The sequence below is a fragment of the Rhinolophus hipposideros genome (genome assembly GCF_964194185.1).
Source record: "Rhinolophus hipposideros genome assembly, chromosome: 24".
NCBI lineage: Eukaryota > Metazoa > Chordata > Mammalia > Chiroptera > Rhinolophidae > Rhinolophus > Rhinolophus hipposideros.
The window spans coordinates 24966868-24990671 of NC_138070.1; the positions used below are offsets into that span (position 1 = coordinate 24966868).

Here is a 23804-nt window from a genome sequence, read left to right on the forward strand (position 1 = left end):
CCCTCCTCTCCTTTAACCTTATTGTTGGTAACGGTCAATTTCTTAAGGGGGGAAAAAAAAAACCCCGAAACTCGGAAACCCAGCCGAGGGGTTTGTGCTTTCTTCCGCTCCTCCTCGTAGGTTCCGCTTCTGGTCACGTGACTGAGCGTCAATGGGCCACACCCCCTCGACTTCCTTGCGGTCCGCGAACCGACACGTCACTCCTCGGTCCTCAACCAAACTGCCTCGAGCACGTTCTAGCCGCGCTCGTGCTCTCACTAGCGGGCTAATCACAGCTCGGCGGGAGCAGGAGTTCCCGCCTCCCGGCGCTAAGTGATTTCTGTATTGTCCATTTAAGAAGTGGGAGGGAGGCTTTGTCTACGCCTTTAGGTCTGACAGACAGCTATGCGACCCTATCATTCTCCCGAAGTGTCGAGTTGGCCCTGAGCCAGCCAATGGGGAGCGGTCCAAGAGGCGGACCCGACCTCCGCCAGGGTTGTGTGCGCCGCTGAGCGGATGGCAGAGGGATCTGAGCGGCTTCTTGGGGAACACCGGTCAGGTGGGAAGGCCGTGGGATAGGACTTGAGAATTAGCGGCAGGTGCGGCCCGGGGTGTGGGTGGGACTGAGGGAAGGGCGGGAGGTGGGGAAGGGGAGGCAGACTGGAGGGCGCTGAGGAGGGGGCGTGGGGCGGGGTTTGGGGGCATCCCGGAGTGGAAAGGCGTGCAGGTCTGGGATGCGGACCGCGCTTCGGCCGCGAGGGCGCGGGGAAGCTGGGGTCCTGGGACAGGTTCCGGGGGAGGCGCTTAGGATGCTGAGGTGGCGGGTGTCCGCGGTGGCGGTGTCAGAGGTGTGGAGTCGAGGGACGGCGGGAGACGAGGTGGGCTCCGCTGGAGTGTGTGGAGTGGGGTGGAGGGCAGGGAGCGTGGGAGACGTGAGAAAGGGCGCCGACGAGCGGAGTCGGGAAGGTGCGTCGAGGAGCTAGAGCCACTCGGTGCTACGGCTGCAGGCACAGCTGACGGGGAGAAAGGATAAGTGGGTTAGGAAGCGTCTTTGCCGGTACTTGCCCGAGCGCGGTGCGAAAATGACCAGAGAGCGCACTGAAAACTCGCTTACGGTCCTGCCTTCAATTACCGACGCCTGTTCTCAGCTTTCAGGCAGAGCTGCTGGCGCTCTCCTTTCTGCTGCTTACTCTTCTAGGCGTTTGGCTGCCATCACCTCCGTGGTGTTAAGTTTTTCTGTTTCAGGAGTTCCCGAAAACAAAGAGAACCCTGAGGGATGCGGCGGGGTCAGTGACTTCCCGGAGTTAGGCGTTTATTTTCTATTGCAAGATAAGATTTTCCTTGGGGATTAAAAGTAAAAATTGGAAAACGTCTCTAGGACGGTTAATTATGGACAAGATGCTCGGTTTTTCATTGTTGAGCTAGGAAAGTTTGATTTTTCGTGCCTTCCGCCCAATCCAGGGTCATTTTTTTCCCCTCTTTCCCCCTAGTACTACTGGGGAAAAAATCAGGAGGGGTGCAGGTTCCTTTTTCATTTGTTTGTTTTTCTGCCGTCTTGAACAATGTTGCATGTCCTTTATTCTTTAACACTTACTCTCCACCGACTTAGGGTTCACACAAGCAGTATTATCTTAAACAGACATGGCTGATTTCCTATGATAACTGAGTTCTAAGAAATCTTGTTCATCAAGTGATTGCCGTTCCGAATGGTCTACAGACTGCTTCCCTCATCGTTATATGTTAATTTTTCCCCGGAGCTTTTCTTGCTTCAGTAGGAAACATTTTTTTTTTTTCTCTCCGTCCAGATTGTCATCTGGTTCCATGAGTTGTCTCTGGGATCAGTGGCTTAAATCAACAGTGTCAATTACAGAGACGCCTTGAGACAGCGGATTAGAAGCTGATACAGACCTGGGCAGTAGTTATAGTGGGATATATTTGATTGGAAGTGCAGTGATCTATGCATGTGTATCTCCCCCTCATCTTGAGTGCATGACTATACCTGCATTCGTGATCAGTCGTGCTCTTTTACTTTACCCTGCAATCCCACTGGGATTTGGGACAGAAGGCAGCTTATAGCCAGTCAGCTGAAGTTTAGAGCTATAAATTGAGCTGATTCAGCCACGACTTCTTTTTTTTTTTTTTTTTTTAAGATTTTATTGGGGAAGGGGAACAGGACTTTATTGGGGAACAGTGTGTACTTCCAGGACTCTCTTTTTCCCAAGTCAAGTTGTTGTTCTTTAATCTTAGTTGTGGAGGGTGCCATTCAGCTTCAAGTTGTTGTCCTTTCAGTCTTAGTTGTGGAGGGCACAGCTCAGCTTCAGGTCCAGTTGCCATTTCTAGTTGCAGGGGGCGCAGCCCACCATCCCTTGCGGGAATCAAACCAGCAACCTTGTGGTTGAGAGGATGCGCTCCAACCAACTCAGCTATCCGGGAGCTCAGAGGCAGCTCAGCTCAAGGTGCCGTGTTCAATCTTAGTTGCAGGGGCCGGAGCCCACCATCCCTTGCGGGACTCGAGGAATTGAACCGGCAACCTTGTGGTTGAGAGCCCCCTGGCCCATGTGGGAATTGAACCGGCAGCCTTCGGAGTTAGGAGCACGGAGCTCTAACCGCTCAGGCAGGCCCCCAGTCATGACTTCTGTTTCTCCACTTAGTACTTTCACTTCTGTACTCAATATTCATTCCTTTCATATATCCCTGCCTTTTCTTCAGTGGTCTCTTTATCCATGTAATTATTTTTTTCTTTATTTCCAATCCTTTCTATTTTCTTATGTCTCTTCCCCCAGTTAGTTCCCTTTTTCCTATTCCTGTGTTTTCTCTTTACACCTGTTATACCAAACTATTGCCAGTTGTGCTTATGTACTTGTTAGCTATTAGGGAGTGGGAAACAGAATTACTGTGATAGAGTCTAATTATTCCTTTTTAATCTTGACATATAGGCCTGACTTGTGCCTACTTCCTTGCCAGTGGATTATAATTCAGGCAAGACTTGGGTATTAGTATCAGCCCTGACCCTGTCTGATATGTTCTCTAGCTTTTATCTCCCTATGTTTCTCTACCACCATAAAATTTGAAAATGAATTAGGTAAATTGGTGTTCAATACCCTATGGTCTTGATTTTTCCATTTTAGCTGTCATCTGTTGCCACCCCTTGATGTCAAGATGACTAAACTGGGATTTTTGCGGTTGTCCTATGAGAAGCAGGACACACTTCTGAAGCTTCTTATTCTGTCAATGGCTGCTGTGTTATGTGAGTGTGCATGTGGACCTCTCTTTTTTGGGGGATGGAAAGGAGAAAATCTTGGAAAAAAATCAAGAATGGCTTTCTTGTTCTTTGCAGCAGATTGTGTGTAATGTTTGTTCTCTTTACTGTTCTCCATCCGTATAATTTTATGAAGACAAAAGTAAAATAAACAAGGATTATAAAAGGACTGGTGATCATCTGGGGAAGAATGGGAAGCATGCTGTGCTAATTCTGTTTTCTCAAAGGGCTGAAGGAGATACTGGGGACTCGGGGATGTTGAATTTCGAAAAGACAGTTTTCTTCAGTTTAGTTGCCTACCTTAGTATTTCTGAATGTTTCTTCAGAACTTGACTATTTTTTGTTTTTTCATTTTAGATATTTTAGTTTTGCATGAGTTATAAGTATAGTCTTGATTGCCCTACCTCTTAGTTTGCTCCAAAGTTAACCTTAGCTGTGGGGAGGTCAACATATATAAAAGATGACCATGTAAGTTGAGTGCAGTATTAATAGATGAAAGTATTGTTATAGGCATTGCTAATAAGTAGTTAAAGTGTCCTGCCCTTGTCAGGGAAAGTGAACTTCTTTCTTCTATGTGGAAGGATGGATAAATTCTTTATTCAGGGATCATTTTATATTTCCTGTGATTTTTGTGCTGGATAATACTAATACCTCTATAATACTACTATATACTATTATTTTCATGGTACATTAACATTAAAATATTGATTTTCTGGTACTTACAGCATTCTCCACTCGTCTCTTTGCTGTCCTGAGATTTGAAAGTGTCATCCATGAGTTTGATCCGTGAGTACCTTTGCTTGGTCTGGTATTTTCTTTGGGAAGCCTGGGTTTCAGGTTCATGGGTTTCACATTCACATTCCAGTTAGTTCTTAGTGGTGGGGATGTACTTTCAGTGTGTTTAATTGGGGGGAAACCCTCAAGTTTTCCAAAGAAGATAATTGTCTTCTTTTGAAACAGTTTTGTTGGAATTAACCAAGTGAATCTTTTAAACTTTTAAAAACTGTGAGAGGCGTTGCTGGTGTGCCTGCCTATCACTTAAGGTCTGGCTAGGCTACGAGCAATCCGACTTCTCAGCTTGGTCAGCAGTTAGTGATGCAGATTGAGGGAAAGGGGCCTGGTGTGATTTCCGCAAAAGGAAATCACAAATCATGAAGTTGAGATCCATGACTTTTTCTTCTGTTTAACAATTTATATGGTAAGTCAGTTAAGTTCGAAGACATTGAGAAAATTTAAAGCTATGAGTTTGATTTTATTTTATATAAAAAAGATATAGGTAAAACACATTTACTGAGCATCGACTTTGTTCCAAGCACTCTTTTACAGATTGTCGCTAAGTCCTAACTACAACCCTGTGAGATTTTATTTCCTTTTTTATAAACGAGACTGAGGCTGGGAGAGGCTATTTAAGGTTACACATTTAGTAAGTGGAGGAGTCAAGATTTGACTCTAGGTTTGTCTGTCTCTAGACATTGGAGTCACTGTGTTATATTGCCTAAAGTTAAGGCTTAATTAAAAATTTGGAGAGCCAGAATCATAGGTTCTTGAAATATCATTGATGCCTTAAAAATAGCGTATTCAACTTATGGAGCATTGATTCAAAAATTTACTACCTGCATGTATTTGCAAATTTGTCATTTTGTTTTGTATAGATATTTGAAAGCACTTTGAAGGCATACAAATATTTTCTTTGGGATCCCCCAAATAAATTTATATTTTTTCTCATGAATGCGGAAACTTACCATTCTTTTGTTTCTTTTTTTCCCCCTTCTGTCTCCCTCTCCCCACTCCAGTTCAAGCCCTTGTTTCTCAGTCTACTTGTGTAGGACACATCTCCCTGACCCTTGCTGGTATTATGAGCTTTGCTCTCCAGGCGGCTGAGGCTCCCCCGTGGTCGAGGCAATCGGTCGCCAGTAGTGGGACGGCAGCTCACAGCAGCTCACGGTGGCTGCCGGCCACTCACGCTGGCCACCGGCTGCTCATGGCAGCCCAGCTCTAGGGAGAGCCGTTGTTCACAATCTTAGCTGTAGAGGGCGCAGCTCACGGTCCCATGTGGGAATCGAACTTGGAGTTAGGAGCACGGCCACCTGAGTCACCAGGCCGGCCCCATCCTTTTGTTTCTTAATCACCAATCTGTTAAGGCTTTTTCTCAGATCCTCTAGCTGAGCAAACACTGAGATAAGATGGTCAGGGAAAGCAAGAGTATCTGCTCTGTAGTCATACAGTTCTCTATGACAACAGAGCAGATACTCCCCATGGAAGCGACTGTAAGGATCATGTGATTTGACACTTCTTTTGCAGAGCAGGAAACTGAGGCCCAAGGCCCAAGTGTGACCCTACCCCAGACCTATTCGCACTAACTTAGACTTCTTCCATCTCACTCCGCCTCTCCTACTGTTAGGTAAAGGACACAGTTCTGACACATGTTGATTGCCTGTTACCCTCATCCCTTCTGTCTCTTTTTCACAGTTACCAAAATAACATTCATTAGCAACAAATGGAAGGATAGAGATTTTTGCCATCCGCTCCTTCTACTGTAGCTCTTAAAATTTGACTGACCAAGGAGGAAATAGGGTTAGAGGTGTGGGCAGGAAAGATAGTTAATCATGACTATCTTTAGTAATAAATAGTTCCTTTTATTTGTTCATTTATGTTTTAATTTGTATTTATTTTTGTGTTTAACAAATTTTTTTATATTTATATTTTTATTTGTATTTTTGTGTGTGTTTAAAAATTTTCTTTTAAGTGAGAAGCTGAAGAGAAGGGGTTACATAACTTGGACCTAAAGAACTTGTCTTTCCGTGAATAACGCTAGCATTTTATATCAGATACTTTTTATGTAATTTACAGTTTTATGCTACTATGAGGTGACATTCAGAACTATTTTAAATACCAACATGAGTAGACCTTGTTAGAAGTTTAAACACTCATTAAGATTTAAACACTCATGAAGAAGCTTGTGTTACCGAGTGGGTTAAAAAAATGTTCATCCTACGTGTGGTGTTAAACCAGGATCTTTAGCAGTACTCATCACTTGAGTTTACCCATCTGTCCTTGTTTGGGGTATGGAAGTGTTCTTTTGCATGTTCCGGTCACTTGAAAAGAGCCAAATTTCTTGGTGCCCACATCTCAGCTGTCCTGTCTTTGGGGTGCTGCAATTCTCTGAGTGGTGGTAATGCCTACTGCATGCCAGCCTGGTGAAGTATCCTGCTTTAGGCCTTTGTGACAGCGTTAGGCTCCAGTTACATTTCCTTATGAGAGGAGCAGTGCTTTAGCTGAGACAAGCATGGAGCTAGAAATGAGACTTAATGGTAATGGAAAATGATTTTCATGCTTGGCATAATTTTTGGTACCAAGTTCCTCAGTGTTGTAACCTGAGGAGTAAAATTCACTGCAAATTTGTGCAAATATTTGAGTATGAAGAGGAGGAGATACAATCTTTTCTTTCTTTCTATAGGTACTTTAATTATCGGACGACCCGGTTCCTGGCTGAGGAGGGATTTTATAAATTCCATAACTGGTTTGATGACCGGGCCTGGTACCCTTTGGGCCGAATCATTGGAGGAACAATTTACCCAGGTGAGGGAAAGAGGATTTTTCTTTTTTTTAACAGAAATAAGGTATTTGTATATTAATGGAACAATTTATTTCTAATATCTTCATTTTGAGACGCTTATAATTTCATTCTGATTACAGATTCCTAAAAATTGATCTTACATAGACAGGAGAACATGTATGGGAGAGTGGGGATAGGCGGTTTTTCATAAATTATGGACTTATGATTGAAACCTTAGGAGAGGAATGTATAGGCCTACTGCATTGGCAGTGTTAATATTTCTGTTTTTTTGTCAAGACCTGTGTTGTCATTCTTGGATTTTTTGGATCCAATTGGTACTTGGATTTTTCTTTTCTCTTTCCTTTAAGTTCCTTATCTTAGGATAACCTAATGGAGTTTCTTCTTCCTGTTACAGGCTTAATGATTACCTCTGCTGCAATCTACCATGTACTCCATTTTTTCCACATCACCATCGACATTCGGAATGTCTGTGTGTTCCTGGCCCCTCTCTTCTCTTCCTTCACCACCATCGTCACGTACCACCTTACCAAAGAGCTCAAGGTGAAGGATCTGGGGTGACAGGAGGCTTGGGAACGAATGTTGCTGAACCACTCTAGTAGATGCCAAAGGTTGGGGGACTAAGTTTTTGCTGGGCCGAATTATTGGGCTCACTCCAGCCTCTCTCTAGAATATGTGGATTCTTGTCATTAACACCTGTTTGTCCTTTTAAGAGAACATTTGAAGGTCAAATGTAAATAGCTACATAATGCAAAATGTGAGGTTTAGATTTTGAAGTCCTCACAATCTAACGGAGAGGAAAAATTATGGGAAATAATTGGTTATTCCCAATTATTCCCCCAAAGTGATTAGTTCTTCCTATTGAAAATGGTCACTTAGCCATCACTTGTTGATGTTTAAAGAATTTATTTGAAAATTCTTAAACCACTTGGCTTTTGCAGTAGACTCCATAATACTGACTCTCTTCTTCTAGGTTTCTGCATTGCTGACCCTGCCTCCTTGGAGGCTATTCTTAGTTTGGGGCTATGGTGTCAGGGAGATACCTAAGAGGTGATAAACTAGTAGGAGGGTTTGGGAAACTTGAGTTTAGTTTGGAAACCTTTTCATCCTTCTCCTTGCTGCCCTTGTTTCAAATTTGATTATCAGCAGACAAGTCCTTACTCTTTGGGGGTGTGGATTATATTTTGTTTTCTTCTCTCCTGAGCTCACAGATTGCCTGGCGATATTCCAACTTTATTATCTAAGCTCCTGGCATCTTTAGTCCAGATAGATTATCACGTATCTTTGTAGACTTCTTAGCTCAAATAATAATTGTCTTCCTTTGCTTGTACTTGCATTGCTTTTGGTGGTATGACTGGTGTTCCTGTGGTGTGCAGATATTGTGAGGGATAGGGCCTCCTAAGCCTGGGGATACTCCAGCCAAACAGCCCATTCTGGGACAGTGTCTGATGTCTGACAACTTACATTATTTGTGTGTCCTTAGCGTATCATCGTGGGGGATTGGTGTAAAGTTTTTAGCTTTCTTGTGCTGTGACCATTTCTAGTATTTCTAGCATCACATCTACTTTTGAAAGTGTTGGACTATTCTCTGGGCCTATTTTAAACAGAATGGACTAGTGGATCCTCTCGTCTCTCATAGGTGTGTTGGTCTGAACTTCCTGTTACCCCTCTTTCTGTACAGGACGCAGGGGCTGGACTGCTTGCTGCTGCCATGATCGCTGTCGTTCCCGGATACATCTCTCGATCAGTGGCTGGCTCCTATGATAATGAAGGTAAGACTTCAAACGCTGAAGAGGGTCTGTCCACTTCGTTTTCCAGTGGAACTTCATGAAGTTCAGTAGAATCTGGGTTCAAATCTGTTGTTTAGCAATAACAAAAATGGTATCTGGGCAAGATTAGAAATGGGCAAGGAGGGACCTCAGATAAGTTCATATCCTCACTCTGTCATCCCCTGTAGAAAAGTAGCTGGTAATTTTCCTTATATGAGGCCTTTGACTCATCTCTGGACTCATAAAGGTAGAGGGAATTTTTAGTGTTGCGTGGTACTCTTGTTTTAACACTCATTTGCCTTGTTTTCCTAGATAAGAGAAATGGGTGTTCTTAAAACCATAGTGATTTCTACTGACTTATTTTTCAATTCAACCTGTATTTATTGAGTATTACTGGGAAAACACAGTGTTATATATTATAAAGATAGATAATGAGATTATTTTGGCTCATAATTAAGGGATTGTAGAGATAGATGATGAATAAAATTGTGTTGGCCTGTAATCTATTAAGGAAGATAAATACAATAAGACCTCTAAAAATAACGAATAACAGGCAGGTAGTATTGTGTGCCGTAAGAGAAGTATGAACAAAGTACTTTGGGAATGTAGTGAAAGGAGACATAAATTCAGATTTGGGGATTAGGGTAGGCTTTTTGGAAGTAGTTACGGTTCAACTGGACCCTGAAGTTGGGACTTCCAACAGGCTGATATTAAAGAAAGGGGCAGTCAGGGCATAAGGACCAGTTTGTGGTAAGATGTTGAGGCAGAATGGTATGGGACATCTTTAAGACTACAGTAGCAGGGAATTGAGTGCCTAGGAAGAATAGTAATTATAATGGCCCACACTCACTGAGTGCTTGCTGTATGTGAGGTACTGTTCTAAATGCTTACATGCAGTAATTTGTCTTCACAACACTTAGGAAGTAGATACTATTCTGGATTCATTACAAGAAACTGAGACAAAAAGAGGTAAAATAATTATACCATTAATGGGTAGTAGATCTGAGATATGAATCCAGGCAGTCTGTTCTAGGACAGTGTTGTTAAATATTGTACCAGCATGTCCCTTTATTGACTTTTCCTTGGTTCTTTCTGCAGGAATTGCCATCTTTTGCATGCTACTCACCTACTACATGTGGATCAAAGCAGTAAAGACTGGTTCCATCTATTGGGCAGCCAAGTGTGCCCTGGCTTATTTCTACATGGTAACTTTTCACTCCTTTCTTCCAGGAGTCTCTCTATCTGAATATCTACTGAGTTCAACTGATAAAAAGTAGAAGTAGCTCTTAGACTTTCAGGCCATAGACTGGAGACTTGCCGTCTCTATTGTCTCTTGTATCCATACAAAGCCTAATCCAAGGCAGGCATGGATATCCATTGTATAATAGGAAAATAGAAATGTCTTAATTTTTAAAGTCTCCAGATACTGTATTTCCTGTTGGTACATATTGGTTGGCCAACTCGTTTCTGATATATTCCCTTTAAATTTTTCCTTTTCCTATGTGTGTGTGTGTGTGTATGCATTTTGTTGTCGTTGTTGTTCAATCTTATATATACACTTAGACTTCTTCCCTTAACTGCTTCCACTTGCTCATGTTTCACATGTATCCCTAAATCCTCCATATGACCTTATTATAGATTGCTACAATAGATTGTTGGTCTATAATCTAGATTAACCTTGAAGGTTGGGTGCCTCTTGTTTGTGATCTTCATGGCAGGAGCCATAGGGAACCAGGGGATTGAGAGACAGCAGTGGGTGTAAACTTGATTTTCGTATTTAAAGAAATCATTTATTTAAACTCTTTAAACCATTTGGCACAAAGTTTATTAGTTACTATAAAGAGATGTTCTTTAAAAAGCTCCGAGGTATTATAATAAATATCCTCCGGTATAATGGTGGTGGTGTGAGGTGGAGTTCTCAGTGAAAGTGTTCTTTGTTATCTTGTCATAGGTCTCGTCATGGGGAGGTTACGTGTTCTTGATCAACTTGATCCCTCTTCACGTACTGGTGCTGATGCTCACGGGACGCTTCTCCCACCGGATCTATGTGGCCTTCTGTACTGTTTACTGCCTGGGCACCATTCTTTCCATGCAGATCTCCTTTGTCGGTTTCCAGGTGAGCCTTCGACTGAGAGGGGCTTTTAGCTTCTTTCCCTTTTGCTAAGCAGCTCCAACTAGATTGATTTATCTTGGATTTGGTGAGAAGAGTAAGATTTGTTCACAGCTCTAACCTTGGACTGCTTCTGTTAACTGAAACAACAGAATCACTAGTCATTCAAATCTTCTTCCAGGAATATGTTAATATTTGCTCCATGAAGTTTGAATTTAATGACTCTTAATTTGGCTTAGGTTTGTGGGAGAAGAGATATTTTGGTTGAGCTGAGCTGATGTGAGTGATCAAAGTTTTTATTTCCAGTCCCCTTTAATGATAATTACCTCATTTAAGAGAAATGACCCCCGAAGTTTTTGATGGAGAGCAAACCTTTTAGCCACATTACCCTACAGAGTTAAAAGACAACTATTAAATCAGAATAATACGGTGTGTTTGGCTTCTCCTGTCAGCTTCTTATTAAAGTGGAAACCCTTATTCAGATCAAGTCTTTCTTGATCACTTACTATATGTAATTCGCTAATCACTGGGCAGTATAAAAAGTAACAATATGATCCTGGTCCTTACGGAAGTTAGGTTTGCTGGGGGGAAAGAAGTACAGGCGGCAGTTTATAGTCTGTACTATGTGATTCTGGAAATGCATTCCTGGACCAGCAGCGTCAGCAGTATCTGGGCACTTGTTAGAAATGCACACGCTGGGGCCTCACCACAGACCTACCGAATCTGAAACTCTGGGGGTGGGGCTTAGCACCCAATCTTCTCCCCACCCCCGTGATTATGATCCCCTCAAACTAGAGTTTGAGAACAACTGATCTAAGCCAAGAGTTTTAAGGGATGGAAGAATTCTAAAGTGCAGGGAGCATAGAGGGGAGTGATGGATTTCAGTTTGGCAGAGAAGGGGAGAATGGTATTTGCATTGGGCCTTGAATTATGAGAATTTCAGTGAATGCAAGTTTTGGGAAAATGAGAAAATTGCAATCCAGGCTAAAGAAAGAACCTCAGGAAAGGCCAGAGATTTGATAATGATACAGTATGATATGCTTTGGGGGACTCCAAATAAGTATTTTTGGAAAATGTGCAAGGTGAATTAGACCCTCCCCTAGATGGGTTGTAATTCCTTGGTGGCTTCAGAAATCATTTGCTCCTTTGGTCTGAACCTAGGTCAGCATAATTCAGATCTAGGCTGGATCCACTTTTTTCCTAACATTGTTCTCATACATATGCTTTCATCTACAGCCCGTCCTTTCATCTGAGCACATGGCAGCCTTTGGAGTCTTTGGTCTCTGCCAGATCCATGCTTTTGTGGATTATCTGCGCAGCAAGTTGAACCCACAGCAATTTGAAGTTCTTTTCCGAAGTGTCATCTCTCTGGTAGGCTTTGTCCTTCTCACCGTGGGAGCTCTCCTCATGCTGACAGGTAGGGAAGGCTCCTGGCTTTTTGTATGAAATGTAAATGGATATAGACATAGAATCAACTCCAAAAATATGGATTATTTCCTGACCACAGAAAGATTCATTCTTTTCCTCCTATTTCTCTTTTTATTTTAAACACATAAAATATTTCTCTTTTTATTTTCAACATTAATTTCACTTGTCAGCCCAGTGTTTGGATTCAACACAGCAAAGAATGTCTTATTAGAGCAGTTCTTAATCTCAGAAGAATCACCCTTGGTGAAAGGACTATACTTTGCTAATCTTTCTCTTCTTTTTTTCACTTTTTTCCCTATTAGTAGGGTGGGAGAAATCCCAACGTTGCTTGCCATATCCTACAACATGGCCTCGTCTAATCCTCTGTGCACTAAATCACAGCTGTTTAGTTTGGTTGGCATGCCACATTTTCCTCATGTCCACTTCACAGAGGCTGATTTGATTTTGCCTAGTCTCTGTGTATTGTCTAATTCAGAGCAGCACTGGAGGACTTAGTTGACGTAATTTATAGAGTTTTCCTTGATTTGACCAGATTTGGCCTTAAGGATGCACTTGTGCCTCTCTTCTGACTATACTGCTGGCTTCATACAGCCTGACTTTATTCTGCTGGGTATGCTGACAGAAGTACCTTCAAGTTTGAAAGAAAGGAAGGAGTGAAATTCTCAAAGTATTGGTGCATCTAAACAAAAACCTAGTCCTTCTCTGTCTCAGAATCTTATTAAAATGGAAAGTTGTGAGTAGTTAGGATCAGATGTTACTTTGTTTCAGAAGTGATTGTGAAATATCTGTCACTTCTTTGATGCCAGGAAAAATATCTCCCTGGACGGGGCGTTTCTACTCCCTGCTGGATCCTTCTTATGCGAAGAACAACATCCCCATCATCGCTTCTGTGTCTGAGCACCAGCCTACCACCTGGTCTTCATACTATTTTGACCTACAGCTTCTTGTCTTCATGTTTCCAGGTCTGTCTGCCTTGTGTTCTGAAAGGCCTTCTTTGTAAGAATCACTATTTATTTCTAAATAAGTAAAATACCCTCATCCTTGTGTTTTTATTTTTTTCCTGTTTTCCCTGTGTAGTACAGAGGATGGCTAAGCCCTTTTTTCTAATATTTGAAGCAGAGTAGACGTCAGCATTGAACAGTTGCAAACACTGGCAAGTTTAGAGCCTCACAGTTTTCATTTATAAGTTAAACTCTAATTTGTATTTTTTTTTTTAATACTTGTGGACCTCGCCCATCCCTGACTCCTCCCCATTGATCTTGGCAATATTGAGAATAGATATGGCTGATTGTAAAGCCTCTTCATCTAACTTATCCTCCGGCTAATTCAGATATGTTTTGAAATTTACCATTGTTAGGGGGCTTGCTTGCTTTCTTTTTTTTTTTAAATAGCTTTTACTTCTTTTTCTTATTACGAAAGTAAATTGTCTATTGTAAAAAATATAGACAAGTGAAAAAAGTAATTTCAGGCGTTCTCACCACACATCTGTTGCTACTATAAACATTTTGATGTATATTCATCCAGTCATTTATTGAATTAAAGTGAGGTGATAGTTTTTTCCCGATTTTTTTTTTTTTTTTACTTCATAAAGAATCCTGATAACTACTGTTTAGTATTATTTTAGAGAAATGATATTTAAGATATATCATTTGTTAGCTTTCTAAAGTACAGAAATGTGTAAAGGAGAAGGCAAATGGTCCATAATCTCTGCAGCAATATTTTAATTGATGTATTATATTACATTCTATTTTATAAATATATTATAATTTACCTCCTTAATGTTGGACATTTAGGTGGTTTCTGATATTTTGCTGTTTTAAAGAGTGCTGTAGTAAACATCTTTGCACATATCTATGATTGTTTTCTCAGCTGCTTGCTTTTTACTTTTGTAGTTGGTCTCTATTACTGCTTTAGCAACCTGTCTGATGCCCGGATTTTCATCATCATGTACGGTGTGACCAGCATGTACTTTTCAGCTGTAATGGTGAGGAATGCCCTCAGTCCTAGCAAACCTTTCCAGCCCTAACTCTGGTGCTGTTTAATTTCCTGGATAGCAAAATTCAGAAAGTACTAATGGTTGTGCAGATGCTTCCCTCTGAGCATTCGAGGGCTGAGTTGTAAAGCTGCTCACTGTTGTTGATCCTTCACAGGAAAGTGTTAGGCACTCACACATTCTAACAGTGGGGCCCAACTTGCTTGGATTCATAACCTCATGTTAGAGGCACTTTTCTACTTGTTAGAGAAAGTGGCCCTGGGCAGAGTCTTTCCCCTCTCTTTCTGGGTGTCTTAAAAAGGGAGATGATGTTTTTCTCTTAAAGGCCTAGGAGGATTATCAAGTGCTAGGTTGTTAAAACAGATTTTGTATATTATAGCAAGGCAGTATTTCTCGTATTGTTTTGATCCCAAACTACGGTTAAGAAATACATTTTATATCATATTATTCCTCAGGACACGCACATATGTACATATATACAACTGAAAAACAAAGTTTAAGAAATAATACACTTAGACTGTAGATGTGTCAATTGTTTTCGCTTCTATTTTGTTCTAATTCATTGAAAAACCCCTAAATTGATGTCATGATCTACTCATTGGTTGAAATCTGCAATTTGTAAAACATTGATTAGACTGTGATCCTGTTTCCTATCTTTCAGGTGCGTCTAATGCTAGTGTTGGCACCTGTTATGTGCATTCTTTCTGGCATTGGAGTCTCCCAGGTGCTGTCCACTTACATGAAGAATCTAGACATAAGTCGTCCAGACAAGAAGAGCAAGAAGCAGCAGGACTCTACCTACCCTATTAAGAATGAAGTGAGAATTAAACAACACTAAGAACAGACTTGGAAAACTGTGTGCACATGTGCGCGCGCGTGTGTGTGTGTGTGTGTGTGTGTGTGAATTTTTGAGTAAGGGAATATAGTGCTTTTATAAGTAGTCAGAATTGACTCAGATAGCTCCTGACTTATTTTGATTCATCTCATTTATATTATTGACTGTATGAAGCTCTTCTGTGTTATGTAAATTTGATTTGGTTTTATAACACAATTCTTCCTTATTTAGGTGGCAAGTGGAATGATATTGGTCATGGCGTTCTTTCTCATCACCTACACCTTTCATTCAACCTGGGTGACCAGTGAGGCCTACTCTTCTCCCTCCATTGTGCTGTCTGCTCGTGGTGGGGATGGCAGTAGGATCATTTTTGATGACTTTCGAGAAGCATACTATTGGCTTCGTCACAATACCCCAGAGGTGAAGATTTGGGAGGTGTGGGATTATGGGGGTGGGGGGGAAGGGAAGGAGAGACATTTGATATTATAGCGAATCATAGCTTTTAGATGAGTGGAAAGCTTGGAGAAATTAGAATTATAGAACTCTAGTGTTGAACGAGCATTAAAGTTCACCTCCATTCAATTCAGGATTTCTTCTATAATGACCCTTACTGGAAATTACATACTATGCTGGTATTGTCAGCATGGTGGTTTTATCATGATGTCGACCATCCCAACTATCAAAAAAAAAAAAAAAGTTACAGATAAATAATACATATTCATTATAGAAAAATCAGCATATAGAAGTGAGAAAAAAGATATAAAGTTTCCATAAAGTAATCATCTAATGATAACCATTTTTAATATTTTGATTTATACCTTTTGAGAATCTGAAGTGATTTCTTTTGCAATAGCAATTGAAAATAGCACTCTGAGATTCTTAAGGAGTCAAAACTTGAAGAATTTCTTAATCTTGTCCTATCATATTCTATGATTTGTGTTTTCTCCCCATCTTTATAATAACTCATTTTTGTAGTATTGATAAAGGTCATTTATTTAATACAAGTTATCTGATGACATCAGGCTATTTATTTGGAAATGTTGAATAATCCCCTACACTTCCCACCCCAGTATCCTTGTTTGTATAAGGTTATCTATGATAAAAGTATTGGGATGTTGGATTGTATAATTTGGACTGAGATTTCATGATTGTGTGTAAATGTAGGACCAGTTGCAAAGATTTATTTTCTGGTTAGGCATTCATTATTTTGGAAGAAATGGATTAATTAGCCATGCCTCATTTCCTATCAGATGCCCTTCTACTCTACTCCTTTTGTATTTGATTTTTGGAGGCAGTGATAAGCTTGTTATTTCCATTTTCCACGCTTCTTTCAGGATGCAAAGGTCATGTCATGGTGGGATTATGGATACCAGATCACAGCTATGGCGAATCGGACAATTTTAGTGGACAATAACACATGGAATAATACCCATATTTCTCGAGTAGGGCAGGTAAGGTGAAGGGATCATTTGAGTGTTTGGCGCATGGGGTCTAGTGAGAAATATTTCTCCATGAGGGAGAGATCATCTGACCTGGAATTTTGCTCTGAGAAATGTGCCTGTATTTTTCTAGGCAATGGCATCCACAGAAGAAAAAGCCTATGAGATCATGAGGGAGCTTGATGTTAGCTATGTGCTGGTCATTTTTGGAGGCCTTACTGGATATTCCTCTGATGGTAATACATTTGATTCTATTTCTAGCATTAGGGCATGGATTATAAGAAAACTAGATGACACTCCCATTTTTCTGTCCTTTTACTGATGTTAACATTTTCTTAGTTGGGGAAGTTCCTAAGTATTTGCAACTTGAGGGTTGGTTATTTTGATTTTTTTTTTGGGGGGGTTTAAGTAGGAAGTAAATATAAATATTTCTCATGTCCGTACACATGCTGTGCTATACTGTCTAAAGACCTAGGAGTAGTTCCACAACCAGTAAACAATACAACGCTTCTGAAAATGACCTTAGGAATAGGGGTTTTTAGTGGGTTTAAACCATAGAATTATCTGCCAACTTAAAATGTTTTATATTTACATATAATATATATAGAGGGTGCCATTCCAAAAAAATGTGTACCTATATTAAAATTACACTGATGGTAACTGCTTTGAGCACCTCTTGTAATTGCAAAAGTCAAATGTGATTTGTATTCATCTTTTGTTTTCAGTATATATTGAGTATTACAATTTTAATAAAATTTTTTTCTTTCTTAAAATGTGTATACATTTTTTTGGCACCCTCTATATATACTTATGTATGTGTGTGTGTGTATGTATGTATACACATGTATATACATACACATTTATATATATTCTATGTATATATGAAGCATATGTTACTATGTTCCTTATGATTATTAGCAAAACCATATTTTTAGAAGAATGATCCAAATAGTGTTCTATACCTTAAAAAAAGTGTTTAAAAAGTTAAAGCAATACCTGTTTGTAATTTAAAATCTTAAACACTTCTGAAGGTTTGTAATAGAGTGGTAGTCCCCTGTCCCTGAACCTAAATCCCCTTAATAACATCAGTTCCCAGAGACAATTATTTCTTCAGTTGTTTCTTGTAGTACTTACATTCATATTTCTAAATAATACTATATGTTTTGCTATTCATTGATTGATCATTTTAGATATATTTCTTCTTATAGTACGTAAGGAATTTAGTTGTTTGTATCCACCCTGCACCCCACCAACTTTCCCTCTTGGTGCTTCTCAGTCGAACTAATTTTCAGTTTTAGGTTAAATCCAGGTAAAGTATTTTCAAAATCATGAATATGTAAATATTCACTTCTGATTCTACCAGTAAACCATAGTTACATTCTTATCTATTAATAGAATAACTTGTTTTCCTACAGTTAGTAATTACCTAATATTTCTGTCTTAATTTTCTTCAAATATTTGGCTGTATCTAAAAGTTATTAAAATTTTAGATTATCTCTGGCTTCTGATAGGCAGACTTAACAAATCCATCCAGATAGTACATGTGAAGTATAAGTATAAAGTAATAAGACTGGTTTCTATGTGTGTCTTGTGCAAGCAGAAGAATGATGATAGTAGGGATGTGTGTCCACAGACTTTAATTTTCACAAACAGTTGCACCAGTATTATACAGTTGTGTATAATTATTTATAGGTTTTCATTTTAATAATAATATATCCAAATACTAAAAGTATTTGTGTATGTATATTTCTATGTGTATATTTTTGTATATATGAATGTACCCATATATGTAATAGAAGGGGATAGTTACTTGAAATCTTTAGCACTAATGATTGTTAAGTAACCACTTTCAGTTAGTCAGCCTTTTATTGTGTTTCCCCTAAAATAAGACCTAGCCGGACAATCAGCTCTAATGCATCTTTTGGAGCAAAAATTAAAATAAGAGCCGGCCTTATTTTAATATAAGACCCGGTCTTATATTAATGTTTGCTCCAAAAGACGCATTAGAGCTGATTGTCCGGCTAGGTCTTATTTTCAGGGAAACATGGTATTGCCTGCTAAGGTGAATAGAAGTATATGTTTAATGCTGGCATAGAAATGAGCATCATTATTTGGAACATATTATAATTTTTGTATGACAGTAAGAGTGAGACTTGACAAAGTAACTTAGCATGAAAAGAAATAGTGTTAAGGTCAAGAGGTCCTGGTTATACAGATTTTTAAAGTTAACTTTGTGTTAAAGTTTAACATTTTAAAAATGCAGGTATTAAATGTGTACAAGATGAGATCAAACAATATGGTGAATGTTTAATTTTAAAAAATTACAGTAAAAGGGCCGGCCCGGTGGTGCAGCCGGTTAGAGCTCCATGCTCCTAACTCCGAAGGCTGCCGGTTCAATTCCCACATGGGCCAGTGGGCTCTCCACAACCAAAAAAAAAAAGAAAAAAATTACAGTAAAAAACACATTGCCATTAATCCCCCTCAGAATACTCCCTCTCGCTTTAAACACACTTATCCCATTGTTCTTGCCACTTCCTGAAGCAGTTCTGGAAGTCCTCTTTTGTGAGTGTCTTTAGTTGCACTATCGTGGCTGCCTCCATGTCTTGAATCATTTTGACTTTGGGGAAGAGCCAGAAGTCGCATGGTGCCAGATCTGGTAGATAAGGTGGATGAGGCCATACTGTAATTTTTTTTTTTTTTTTGGTAAAGATTTTATTGGGGAAGGGGACCAGGACTTTATTGGGGAACAGTGTGTACTTCCAGGACTGTTTCCAAGTCAGGTTGTTGTTCTTTCAATCTTAGTTGTGGAGGGCGCTGTACATCCCTTGCAGGAGTCTAGGAGTCAAACCAGCAACCTTGTGGTTGAGAGCCTGTGCTCCAACCAACTGAGCCATCATCGGGGAGCTCAGCGGCAGCTCAGCTCAAGGTGCCCTGTTCAATCGTAGTTGCAGGGGGCGGAGCCTGCAACCTTGTGGTTGAGAGCCCACTGGCCGCTGTGGGACTCTAACCAGCAGCCTTCGGCATTAGGAGCTCCAACTGCCTGAGCCACTGGGCCGGCCCACACCGTAATGTTTTTATTTGACAGAAATTGCTGTACCAGAAGCAATGTGTAACACGGAACCTTTCCATTGTGGTCACGGTGTGATACGGTGAATGCTGCTGCTGACTGCCATCCAGCGGAAAGGCAGGGATCTTCAATATGGGAGGCGGCGCTTCAAACATTTAACAGTGTGACAGTTTTAATTTCTTCACTGCAATCAGTCATGTGTGAGCTGTGGTTGAGAGAAGGTGTGTTTTAAAGTGCTGTAAATCATCCTCCATCATGACAACGCTTCGTGTTACACATTGCTTCTGGTATGGCAATTTCTGTCCAATAAAAACATTACGGCGTGTCCTCATCCACCTATTCACTGATCTGGCAACATGAGACTTCTGGCTCTTCCTCAAAGTCAAAATGATTCAGGACATGGAGGCAGCCATGACAGTGCTACTAAAGACACTCACGAAAGAGGACTTCCAGAACTGCTTCAGAAAGTGGCAGGAACAATGGGATAAGTGTGTTCGAAGGAGGGGGAGTATTTTGAGGGGGATTAATGGCAATGTGTCTTTTACGGTAATACATTTTTAAATTGAAACATTCACCATATTGTTTGATCACATCTTGCATAGCTTGATGAATTTTCACAAAGGGAACATATCCATGTAACCAGCAATCAGATCAGGAAACAAAACAATAGTATCCTAGAATTCCTCCCCATATTGCTTGCAGTATCTATCCCCATATCCCAAGGGTGACCACTGTTGCAGCTTCTAGTGCCATTTGTTTTTTAAACAGATTTACTGGAGCACAATTAACATACTGTGCACTGTACATATTTAAAATCTATAATTTGATAAGTTTTGACATTTATATGCCTTGGAAGTTTTGTCTATTTTTGGACTTTATAATATGTACTCTCATTTTTGGTCAATTTCATGTGTGCAGGATTCATTCACGTTGTGGGTAGTTCAAATTTCTTAATTTTCATTCCTGCATGGTATTCCATTATGTGAATATAGCACAATGTGTGCATTTTAGTGTTGATGGATTTTTGTGCTCTGTTCGGTTTGGGGCTATCATGAATAATGCTGTTTTGAATGTTTCTGTGCATGTCTTCCATTAAATAAATACCCAAGAGTGGAATTGAGAGTTTAGAGCAAACACATTTGTTCAGCACCAATGGGATACTGGCAAAGAGATTCCCAGTGGTAGTGCCAATTTGCCTACCCTTGGCATTACAAATCTTTTTCATTTGCAGATATGTATAGTGGTAATATTAATATTTGAATGGAAATGAAGAAGCTGCTCCTTCATAATACATTGGTCATGTATTACTATAAAAATGTGAAAATCAGAGATTTAACTAGGTCATAATTGTGAGAGTAATATTTTAGGTTAAATTTACATAAAGAAAGACTCATTCACAAAGAAAGCGTCAACAGAGCAAAGCCTTCTTTGGACATTGTGCTATGCTTCTGAATTGTTGAAAGAATGATGATTTGCTAATTACTCTGATCTGTGTATAAAAGCTAGACTTAAAGAAAAACCCAGACAACATAGCCATTAAACTCTCATTATCCAAATCATGAAAGCATGCATGTAAAAATCATGAAAGAAGACACTATTATTTCTCACATTGAATTTATTTATCAAGCTTAAATTATTAGTTAGGCTTTATTGGAATTCTGAAAAATTTGAGAGGTATTGTACAATGAAAAGGAGTAAACCCCAAGTCTAGCAGTTATTATAGTTATTATTTAATCATGGTGATATTCTAGCTGGTGCCTTCTGTGAATATTTTAACAATTTAAAATAGCTTCTCTCCCTCCACCTTCCTCCTTTCCCCTTCCTTTTTCCTACCTCCTGTCCCTCTTTCACAAACACAGACACAAATACAAATATGTACCAGAAAACAGTCACTGTTCCCTTCTCCCCCCATGCCCCAACTAATTTTCAGTCATTGTTCTTGTCTCTCCTGAGTCTATTTAGAAAAAGACACCACATCTCATCAAGTTGTGCATGTGAAATATGTACAGCTCTTTGTATATCAGTCATACTTCAATAAAATGGTTTAAAAAAAAAAACACACAGAGACATGACTTGAGCTCTACAGACAATTCCAAATGAGAAATTCCAAAATGTGAGCATTTTTATGCTAAGTGGTACAAGTTCCATAAATGGTATTTTCTAAAGGGATTAATGTGCATTCAGGTATAAAAATTCTATTGCATTTTTAAAAAGTTTCATTACTTCATGGTCATATCTCATGTTTCTTACATGTTAAGTTAAACTTTAGGATGTAGTGTTATGGTCAAGGTTTTGCCCTTTTGCAAGTTGTTCATTTCTAGTTACTCATTTTCTACTAAATGCTTATGCAGATCTAAAATAAAATATTTAGATCTGATCATAGTCCAGAATTTTTTATGAGAGTTTGATACAATACTTTTACTTTTTTGGGAATAATAATTTTTAGCAATGGGCTGTCCTTCATACACTTCCTGTTGCTTTTCACTCTTCCATTATGTTTTTAATTTTTGAAATTTTTAATAGAAAACAAATTAGAGATTTAAAATGTTTTCTGATATTATGTGAAAATTTTAAGATAGGGTACATATCATTGACAGATGATGCAGTAGACCAGAGGTCTATTAAGACTTTAGCCATGCCCATTCATTTATGTATTTCCTTTTTCCTCCAGTTTTTGACATACAACATTGTATAAGTTTAAGCTGTACAACATAATGATTTGATATATGTGTATATTGCTACATGATTACCATAATAAGTTTAGTTAACACCTACCCCTTCATGTAGTTACAAATCTTTTTTTCTTGTGATGAGAACTTTTAAAATCTACTCTTAGCAACTTTCAATTATACAATACAGTCTCATTAACTGTAGTGATCGTGCTGTCCATTACATCTCCAGGACTTATTTATGTTATAACTGGAAGTTTGTACCTTTTATCCACCTTCACCCAATTCTCCCACCACCATCCCTAGCCTGTGGCAACCACAAATCTAATAAGTTTGTATAAGTTTGGTTTTCTTATATTCCACATATAAGTGAGATCATACAGTATTTGTCGTTCTCTGACTTACTTCACTCAGTATAATGCCCTCAAGTTTCATCCACGTTGTCACAAATGGCAGAATTTTTTTTTTTATGACTGAATACCGTGTTTCCCCGAAAATAAGCCCTACCTGGACAGTCAGCTCTAAGGTGTTTTTTGGAGCAAAAATTAATATAAGACCCAGTCTTATATAATATAAGACCCGTTCTTATATAATGTTATATATTTTACTATGTATTTTACTTATAGTAAAATAAGACCTGATCTTATATTAATTTTTGCTCCAAAAGACGCATTAGAGCTGATTGTCCTGCTAGGTCTTATTTTCAGGGAAACACAGTAGTATTCCAATTACTTACTTACTTACGCACGCACGCACGCACGCACGCACACACACACATACACACTCACCATTTTCTTTATCCATTCATCCTTTGATGGGAACTTAGGTTGTTTCCATATCTTGGCTGTTGTAAATAATGCTGCAATGAACATAGGGTACAAATATCTCTTTGGGATAATGATTTCATTTCCTTCTGTTATATACCCAGAAATGGGATTGGTGAATCATATGGTAGTTCTATTTTTAATTCTTTGAGAAACTTCTATACTGTTTTCCATAGTGGCTGCACCAATTTACATTCCCCCCAGCAGAACTGCACGAGTTCCCTTTTCTCCACATCCTCGCCAGCATTTGTTATCTCATCTTTTTGATGATAGCCGTTCTAACAGGTGTGAGGTGATATATCATTGTGGTTTTGATTTGTATTTCCTTAATGATTAGTGATGTTGTGAGCACCTTTTCATGTACCTGTTCGCCATTTGAATATCTTTGGGAAAATGTCTATTCAGGTTCTTTGCCGATTTTTAAATTGGATTATTTGGGTTTTTTTGCTGTTAAGTTCTTTATATATAATTTTGTATATTAAGCCCTTATTTGATATATGGTCTGCCAACATTTTCTTTCATTCTGTAGGTTGCCTTTTCATTTTGTTGATTGTTTTGCTGTGCACTCTTCCATCTTAAAGCTTGTCAGGTTTTTGCTTCAGACATACCCACCAGGGAGCTACAGGATCAGTTCTCTAAGATAGTTGCATTGATGCTCTGGAGTTTTGTCTTTGGTTGTGTTTCTTGCTGTGTGATTTAGGCAAGCTCTGTGCCTGTTTTACCAATTGGAAAGGTGGAGTGAGACTGCAGATACTACATGAGGTTAATAACGTGATTTATTGAATGCCTCCTATGTGACAAATCCTAAATTAAAAGCTTTACATGCTCTTACTGATACTACTGTAGCAGCCCTTTTGT

At 39.4% G+C, this 23804-nt stretch overlaps 1 protein-coding gene across 1 annotated transcript in view; it reads left to right on the forward strand.

Moving 5' to 3' along the window:
* The first annotated feature begins 547 nt into the window (after nucleotides 1–547).
* STT3A (STT3 oligosaccharyltransferase complex catalytic subunit A) overlaps nucleotides 548–23804 on the forward strand; it is a 27014-nt gene continuing 3757 nt past the window's right edge. The window contains exons 1-16 of the mRNA XM_081037176.1: nucleotides 548–578; nucleotides 3108–3226; nucleotides 3964–4024; nucleotides 6696–6817; nucleotides 7210–7355; nucleotides 8494–8584; nucleotides 9680–9786; nucleotides 10533–10697; nucleotides 11928–12108; nucleotides 12926–13081; nucleotides 14012–14103; nucleotides 14774–14929; nucleotides 15179–15367; nucleotides 16282–16398; nucleotides 16520–16622; nucleotides 23647–23708. Of these exons, the coding sequence (XP_080893302.1) occupies nucleotides 3139–3226; nucleotides 3964–4024; nucleotides 6696–6817; nucleotides 7210–7355; nucleotides 8494–8584; nucleotides 9680–9786; nucleotides 10533–10697; nucleotides 11928–12108; nucleotides 12926–13081; nucleotides 14012–14103; nucleotides 14774–14929; nucleotides 15179–15367; nucleotides 16282–16398; nucleotides 16520–16622; nucleotides 23647–23708 (1836 nt within the window). The 5' untranslated portion in view covers nucleotides 548–578; nucleotides 3108–3138. The remainder of the gene's footprint in view (nucleotides 579–3107; nucleotides 3227–3963; nucleotides 4025–6695; nucleotides 6818–7209; nucleotides 7356–8493; nucleotides 8585–9679; nucleotides 9787–10532; nucleotides 10698–11927; nucleotides 12109–12925; nucleotides 13082–14011; nucleotides 14104–14773; nucleotides 14930–15178; nucleotides 15368–16281; nucleotides 16399–16519; nucleotides 16623–23646; nucleotides 23709–23804) is intronic.